General features: G+C 29.5%; 2 protein-coding genes across 3 annotated transcripts; both read right to left on the reverse strand.

Annotated features, from left to right (window-relative positions):
* Positions 1-3,997: 3,997 nt before the first annotated feature.
* Positions 3,998-6,291, reverse strand: LOC126264660 (UDP-glucosyltransferase 2-like). 2 transcript variants are annotated; one of them, XM_049963408.1, is made up of 4 exons: positions 5,877-6,291; positions 4,907-5,710; positions 4,638-4,857; positions 3,998-4,588 (listed from the first exon to the last, which is right to left on the reverse strand). In XM_049963408.1, the coding sequence occupies exons 1-4, from the start codon at positions 6,106-6,108 to the stop codon at positions 4,306-4,308; spliced, it is 1,539 nt and encodes a 512-aa protein (XP_049819365.1). In that variant the 5' UTR covers positions 6,109-6,291; the 3' UTR covers positions 3,998-4,305. The 2 variants fall into 2 exon arrangements, with proteins under 2 accessions (XP_049819365.1, XP_049819366.1); XM_049963409.1 differs by having other exon boundaries at positions 5,956-6,290.
* Positions 6,292-6,302: 11 nt separating this feature from the next.
* LOC109599407 (UDP-glucosyltransferase 2-like) lies at positions 6,303-8,035 on the reverse strand. The gene is made up of 4 exons (XM_049963410.1): positions 7,763-8,035; positions 6,913-7,707; positions 6,645-6,864; positions 6,303-6,588 (listed from the first exon to the last, which is right to left on the reverse strand). Exons 1-4 carry the CDS (start codon positions 7,995-7,997, stop codon positions 6,318-6,320), a joined length of 1,521 nt encoding a protein of 506 aa, XP_049819367.1. The 5' UTR covers positions 7,998-8,035; the 3' UTR covers positions 6,303-6,317.
* Positions 8,036-8,746: the final 711 nt, after the last annotated feature.

An 8,746-nucleotide genomic window follows, 5' to 3' on the forward strand; every position in this document is an offset into this window, starting at 1 on the left:
ATGAATGTTTAATGGTGGTAAATAATAATAATAATAAGTTGTACATTTAAAGATTTCAATTTCTTGAAGTGTAATTCATGTCGTATATTTAAAACCTACAAATTATTTTTATATTAAAGCACAAAATTCAAGTTTTTGTTTATAAAGCATAAATTCCTAAACTGTAATATTAAGCTTAAGAAAAATTTAAATTAGAATCTACAAATTATTTCCCCGTTTATTTAAATTGTTTTATTTAAATAGAAGTTAAAATCTTGTTCTATAAGGAATTTTTTATAATTCTTCAGATAATAAATAAATAAAAATAAACTGTAATTGATGTTATTTATATTTAAAATCTACAAAATATCTGTTAAAGCACAAAATTCAGGTTTTTGCCCATAAAACACAAATTCCAAAATTATTGTAATGAATTACATAAATTGTAGAACTTACAGTTTTTTGTATAAGAAAGTCTTTAAAAATTTTTAGTTAGAGGAAATACTTTAGAATCTACAAGTTATTTATGTTAAATTCTAGTTTATAAAGAATTTTTTGTGCTAACATGTTTATAAACAATTAAGGTTTTAGATTTAATAAACAATTTCTTAAAACTGTAATTGATGTTGTATATTTAGAACCTGCAAATTTATTATATTAAAACATTTATACTAACGAGTTTGTACCACATATAATAGAAAATTTAGACTTAAATATCAAAATTTCCTGAAGCTATAATCGACATTGTATATTTAGAATCTACTTTTATTTCTATTCAAGCACAATATACATATTTATGTTTCTGAATTTTTGTAATGAAATATTATAATTGTAGAATTAAAATGTAGAAATTAAAATCTAGATTAAAGAAAATCATTAAGAATGTTTTATTGAAATAAATAAATTTTTAAACTTAAATCTACTGAAGCAGTAATTTAGAATCTAATATTTCAATTATTTTAAACATAAAATTCAAATTTTTATTCATAAGACAAAAATTCTTAAATTATTGTAATTTATTGCTTAAATTGTAAAATTTGGATGTAAATGTTAAAATCTAGTTCATAAGGAACTTCTTAATAATTTGTTATACTAATATCTCATATGTAATTGAATTTTTAGATCTAAATGTAAATTTCTTGAAGCTTAATCGATGTTGTATATTTAGAATCTACAAATTATTTCTATTAAAGCACAATATTCGGAGTTATTTAATATTTATATTGAAGAGGTAGAAATATTGTTATTTATTGTTTAAATTCCAAAATTTGGACGTAGACGTTAAAATTTAGTTCATACTCAAGATAATAATAATTTTTTTACTAACATCTCATATATAATTGAATTTTTAGTTCTAAATGAAAATTTATTGCAGCTGTAATTGATGTTATATATTTAGAATCTACAAATTATTTCTATTAAATCACAATTTTCAAATATTTATATTGAAGAGGTAAAAATTAAAATCTAGATTCTAAAAAAAAAAAATTAAAAATTTTTTATGGAAGTAAATATTATAAAAGAATTTTGATCAATTTGCTTAAGCAGTAATTTAGAATCTACAAAATATTTTAATTAAAAGACAATTTTTAGATTTATTTAATATTTATATTGAAGAGGTAAAAATTAAAAACTAGATTCTAAAAAAAAATATTTAAGAATTTCTTATGGAAGTAAATGTTATAAAAGAATTTTGATCAAGTTGCTGAAGCAGTAATTTAGAATATCTCAAAATATTTTAATTAAAATACAACATTCAGATATTCATTCATAAGACAAAAGTTTTTAAATTATTAAAATGTATTACTTAAAAAGGCAGAATTTAGACGTAAACGTTGAAAAGGAATTTTTTTTAAGAATTTTTTATACTAACACCTCATATAAATATCAATTTCCTGTAATCGTTGTAATCGAAGTGGTATAATTAAAATTTGGAAATTATTCCTATTAATGCGCAATACTCAGATTTAAGTTTCTTAAATTTTTGTAATGAAGTGTTTAAATTGTAGATGTAGATTATAAAAATCTTTAGTAAAGTAAATAAATGAATTTTTATAGAGATAAATTTATTAAGTAGTAATTTGCATATACAAATTATTTAAATTAAAGCACAAAAGTCCTTCTATTTTTAAGACTTTTTAGAAATCAATATTTAAATTGTAGAATTTGGTCGTAAAAGTTTGAAACCAGCTTATAAAAAAAACATTTTTTTATGCAGTAAATGATTAAATTTTTATATTTAAATATCAATTTAATCCAGACGTGTGTGAAGCAATTGTGTAAAAACGTTGTAATCCACACCTGCCCCGAAATCGTGCGATTAGGCGACGCGAGAAGCCAAGGAGAGGCGCGTTGCAGGAATATTTGGGTGCATACAGGAACAGCATATTTACAGCGACCGCCTATTGTAATTTACATTGTGGTGTCGCTGATACACTATCAATCGGACATAAATCAGGTGCACTGAATGCAAATGGTATGCGAGACCAGCTATCAGTCGGGGATCTTGTGCGGGGTTCCTCACACACACGGGACTCCACCGTGTTACATCTTACTCTCTTGCCGCATTTAGGAATTCGTCCGAGCGCATAAGTTCCCAGGAATATACACGCGGCGGTGTCCCTTATCTGATAATATTCGCACGACCGATTTATGGGAATACTCGATATTTTCTGAATTCCAATATTGTAGCGCAGCTCTTAAGTAAAATTCACATTTCGGTGTGATTTACTTTTAACCGCTTGACAAAGCTTTACTTTATACACCTTGTATGTTGTAAAAGGTAAAATTGGAAACGCCGCGTATCGACAAAAACAACCTCCCGTGGAATAATGATCGCAATGAACGACAAGTGAGCAAATGTAATGAAATTTGTCACGCATCGCGGTTCCGGGGCGGAGTCTCACCATGTTCCGGTAAATGATAAGCGATCTGCGCGCCGCCTTTTACACCATAACTCCATGCTCAAACTTAGAGGAGTACAAGTGTATTAGCTTTGTGTTTCACTTTTTATGCGGTCCCCGTCGCTCCAACACACAATGGCACTGGCGTTTTTATTAAGTGTTAGGGACCTCGCTAAATCTAAATTGCTAATGTCCAAAAGTCGTTGGGTTTTACTATGTGTTCACACTTTTCAAGGATATTAACATTTTACAAGGTCAAAGGCACAAGGTACAATTGAATATTAATGGAATTATCTGAATATTAAACCAATTTATGGTCTCGTACATTTTATAAGAGTCTGTACAATTAATCGATTGGGATGATTCTTGAAATAAAACTGAATATTCAGTATCCAGACTTTCCATGACAGTGGCATAAAAAGAGAAAACTAAATCGGAATTAATATTAACGCACTTTTAATTAGTTGGTGGAAAGAGAGGACGGTTGCTGACAGCGGAATTAAAATTTTAAAACCGCTTAATAATTTTTGTGTCTGAAGCATCCAAGAAAACTGATAAAAGATCTGTTTGAGTTGTTAGAAGTTGGACTGGTGTTCGGAACCGGGCGATGGATAATGTAAAATATCCATTAAAATTCTCCGGAATTAACCAAATCCAATTAAAAATTGAGTGCTTTTTCGTTTCGCGAATTGCTTGAGGGACCCAACGGCTACGGAATAAATTCAGAATATCATATTACTAATTAACTGGTCTGATGCTAATCTCCCGCATTTACAAATCAAACCTTCATCTGTAATTCTCGCTGGCTGTCGCATCCATTTTTATGTTATTTCATATTTTCTATTCTATTAAAAATTATATCATTAAGCCACTTAAACTACTTAAAACAAAATCTGACAATTAACTTATGGAAAATATATCAATTCTAAAATATTAAAATTTGGACAGTGAATTTGATTTAATTTCACTTAATTTTCAATTTAATTATTTATTTGCTTTTACGTAGTAACAAAATTTCTAAAAATTCACCTAAAGTTGTATTTTATTGTAACAAAAAATATCACAATAGTATAATTTCAAATTCAGTGAAATAAAACACAAATTAAAATAAATTTCATTTTCAACATATTTTAATATTTGAGTTGAAATAATAAAAAAAATGGTTAAGTACCCAAACAGGTTGTTTCCAGAAAAAAATATAAAATGCAAAATTATTGTTAATACTTTAAATTACATAGTACGTGCCATATCGATTTAAATAATTGGCAAGCTGCATATTGCACATGGTTCGAACAATTGTCGATACAATTACATACGTTAAATTACGTTAAAAAAACGAGCTATTCTCTCACACAACGACAAAAAATATCACATTCAAATCACCTGGTCTACATTATGCAACAGTACATTTAAATAAATTATTCTATTCATTTTTACTTTTACTTGTGACATTATTCCTCATGCTATCTTTTAATATATAATAAACTCTATTAAACAAGACTACCAGCATCATAACCCATAAAAGTAGAAGTGCTATAACGTCTATAAAATACAATTGTTTCCAATTAAGATTCAATTCCGGTGAACGCAAATGATCAGCTTCTTTGTGCTTCATGACATACTCCAACCAAAAAACTGCTGACTCTCTTGGACTTACTGGCTCATCATGTAGAATTTTGGATCTCTTCAATGCATTTTCTTTGTAACTGAATAATAGTGTTGTTTAAAAAGCATTTATGTATTTTTGAGTCTTACCTGTTATTCGAAAGTAACTCTTGTATGGCATTGTATAACTCATTCGTGGTTAAATCTTTAAACTCTATTTTTAAACCAAAGCCATTTTTGACAGCAAAATCGGCATTCTGGAACTGATCGAAATAAACAGGAAGGCAAAGTATCGGTACTCCATGGTGTACTGCTTCCGTCAAACTTAAAAGTCCACAATGGCTTATGAAGAGTTTTATATTGGGATGAGCTAAAACATAGTTTTAAAAGGCTACGTTTAATTGATCAAGTTCACATACCGAGAATGTCCTGTTGTGGTAACCAATATTGACTTTTAATCTGGTCTGGTTTACCAGGCAATACTTTGTCACACTTCCACAAAACTTTTTGCTCTAGCTTGATAAAAGCATCTAGGATATATTGTCTCTTTACGTGAGTCATAGATGAGCATTTGATAATAGAACCGGTTGTAAAAAGGATTGCCCCTTTGTTTGCAGCATCCAAAAATTCCTGTAAGTGGTTTGGAAGTTCTTTATTGGGAGATACGTGAAATCCACCAATTTCTTTCATGTTCTTAGTTAGGGGAAGTGGTTGACTAAAACTAGGATGTGATGTGAGTAAACCCAAACTCACATTATACATTAATTCTTTTAAATTAGGCATAGGTCCCAAGGTTTCTTGCAATAGTTCGTTTTGATTTGGTATAAAATGAAAAAATTCATAGTAGTAAAATAATAAACGGTACCAAATATTAAGTACTACATCTGTTGTACCCATACCCTGACTTAACATAGTACCTAATTGCGGTATATAAGAGACTGGCTCAGGGTTTCCAAATATGTAGTTGTCATAAACTGAGGCGGAATTAGGTATGAGTAGAACGACTGGACATTTGAATAGGTGTCCTAGGGCAGTATATATGTTTCCAGCAAAATGGTCATAAATTATCAAGTCAAATGTACGGTTAGATTCGAACAGTGATTTTTTTATTCGCTTGCTTTGGAATACGCTCTTTGCTATTACCATCTTATATCCGGTACTTTCTAAGTGCCATTCATGCATTGGAGGTACTCCATGTTCCATAAATATTTTAATCGGTGAATCTTAAATATAATAATTGTAATTAAACTCAAAAATGTAACAAACAAAAAATAAATATAAAATATTTTAAATACATTATAAGATTATTATTTATGTTCACAAATTTTACTAGAAGTAATGTAATTGAAATTCTGTTTAATTTAAATTAATTTGTAGCAAAATTCTCACCATCTTCATTATTAAATTTATAGTCTGTCTTTATGGCTGTACAGTTTTCCAATGGCTTTTTTAAATCATAAGGACTCACCAACGTCACATGATGACCTTTTTGTAATAATTCAGTCACCAAATTAAAGCCTAATGTGTAATGACTATACGACGGCACAGGAAACATTGCCAAAATATTTTCACAATTTATGAATCCACACAGCAATAACAACACCAAACTTACTGAAATCATTTTAGAATATTGAGAAATAACAAAGCAAGGTTAGTTTCCATGCAATTCGGTTTTAACGGTATAACCAAGTAAAGATTAGTCATGTCTATATCAATATTTTTGGTACTTAAATATATGTCAATATGGTAATTACGCTGATAACAACATGTAGGCGTCGCATACTATTGTTTACTTGCAAAATTTAAAAACATACGTCTCCCTGATTTAATTTATTTATTTTTCTTAAGATGTAGTGTAATTCTCTTATAACCATATTTGAAAACAAAGTGTAAACTAAATAAGGTTAATATTAATAAAAATAGCAATAATATAATGTCGAACATAAATATTTGATACCACTTTAAGTTTAAAACGGCAGTTCGTAGATGAAGAGCACCTTTATGTCTTATAACATACTCCAACCAAAATGTTGCTGTATCCATTGGTTTTTGAGGAGTACTTCGCAAAATTTCTGAATGTTCACGAGCTTTTTCTTGGAACCTGAAAGCAGTACCAAATTGTTATGCTAAAATGGTATAAAGTATAGAGACTCTTACTTAGAATCTTTTAGTATCTTCTCCAGTGCCTTCGTAAGTTTTTCTTCAGTCAATTCCCTATAAGGAATTGTCAAACCATATTGTTTTTCAAATGCGTAATTCCCATTTATGAATTGGTCCGCATACACAGGAATACATATTAATGGCACTCCATAATATATTGATTCAATAACACTGAAGGCTCCGCAATGACTAACAAAAGCTATCACATTGGGATGGGCTAAAAATATTAGAGTAATTTTACTGACATCAACAACATAAATTTTACCTAAAACTTCCAGCTGGGGAATCCATTCAGATATCAACAAATTATCCGGTTGATGCTTTACAGATTCCTCGTACTTCCATAAAAACCTCTTAGGGAATTTCTTTATCACGTTGAAAAATATGTCTTTTCTTTCTTTGGGTATCAAGGAACTTTCAAGTATTGACCCCATAGAAATTAAGATAACACCTTCAAAACTTTTGTCTAAAATCTCCCGTAAGTTCTCTGGTAATCTTTTTGGATCTAAATGTATGTGAGCACCAGCAATTTCTTTAATTCCAGGAACCACTGGTGCGGGCACGTTAATACTTGGATGAGAGTTGCACAACATCAGACTAGCATTGTACATTAAATCCTTCAAATGAGGCATAGGCCCCAAAGATTGTTGCAAAATCTCGTTTTCAGCGGGAATGGTTTTCATATACAGTTGATATAGGGCGTAAATGTCGTAGTAAATATTAAAAAATCTTTGCCATAAGTTCATGACAGTTGGGTAAGGTGAAACTAAGTTAGGAACGTAGGAGGAATAATGTGGATTGCCCATTACAAAATTCGTATAGATACTCGGTGGTGTTGTTGACAGTAACACTACAGGGCACTTAAAATGATGGCCTAGGGCAGTGTATATGTGAGTAGTAAAAACATCGTACACAATCAGATCAAAAGATTCATTAAGAATTTGTTTAAACTCGTGATTTTTAAATAATAAATCAGCAAAGACTGTGTTGAATTGTAGGACCAAATCTATGTTGTCAGTAGCAGATAATTTATTGCCAAAATGCAAAGATATTATTTCCTCTGGAAATAATCAAGTTTTATGTAATTCAGTTGTTGAAAGAAAGAGTTATCTTACCCTTTTCTCCTTTTTTAATTGGCAGAACGATTTCATTATAATTCTTGATTAAAGTAGGTTCTTTGAAAAAACTAATAAACGTGACCTCGTGACCTCTCTTTACCATTTCTTTCATTATCCTGGATCCGAGTATATAATGGCTGTATGTAGGAAAGGGAAATATTCCTAAAATCTTTGCACAGTGTGAAAAATATAACAAATTTAACCAGCAGAAAAGTAAACAGTATATTCTCATTTTAAACTTTTAAACAAGTCACTGCTATCGAAGCTAAACAAATGAATACATTTATAGTATGTAGTCCATATGCAAATTTCAGTTACTTGTTTACATATATCTTAAAATTAGCAATTTTGCATATTTGTAGGTTTTGTATTCTTTGGATCTCCTGTCTGTGATAATTGTACATTCAACTGTAATGAAATTACAAAAATATATATTTTTACCTAATTAAAAATAATAAATATGGATTTTTTGAGTATATTGATTATAATGCATACATTATTGTTTTCAAACGGGCTTTATAGTTTAGCGACATGCATGTAATTTAAATGCATGCATATTCGCGATAAAAATGAAAATTTCGTTATCAAAACACAATTCATTAAGGTGAATGTAAAAAAGTTTACAGATTGCCAAGTAAAATTTTCTTCACTTCATTTGGTTTGAATACAAGAATGAACAGGGGGTTTCATTTTCGCTGGGGGCAATATGCCAAGTACTGTTTTAAGAAACCAGTGGAGCCTGTAAAAAAGCCTCGAACGCCCCGAATAAAATGAATTAACATCTCGGCTGAACTGATCCTTTTAAAAATCTCTAAAGTTCCTGTATTAAAAACTTTTCCTAACTACATGTAAATTCCATAATATGTACTCTGATAAAGTTAATAGGTTAGGTGGGAACAGGTAGCCTTTCATCTTAACTTTTTGCATTAAATTTTTAAGGATTATAACTTAATATTTATGAGCATGAGGGCTTAGGTGCTG

The sequence above is a fragment of the Aethina tumida genome, chromosome 2, assembly GCF_024364675.1.
Source record: "Aethina tumida isolate Nest 87 chromosome 2, icAetTumi1.1, whole genome shotgun sequence".
Classification (NCBI taxonomy): Eukaryota; Metazoa; Arthropoda; class Insecta; order Coleoptera; family Nitidulidae; genus Aethina; species Aethina tumida.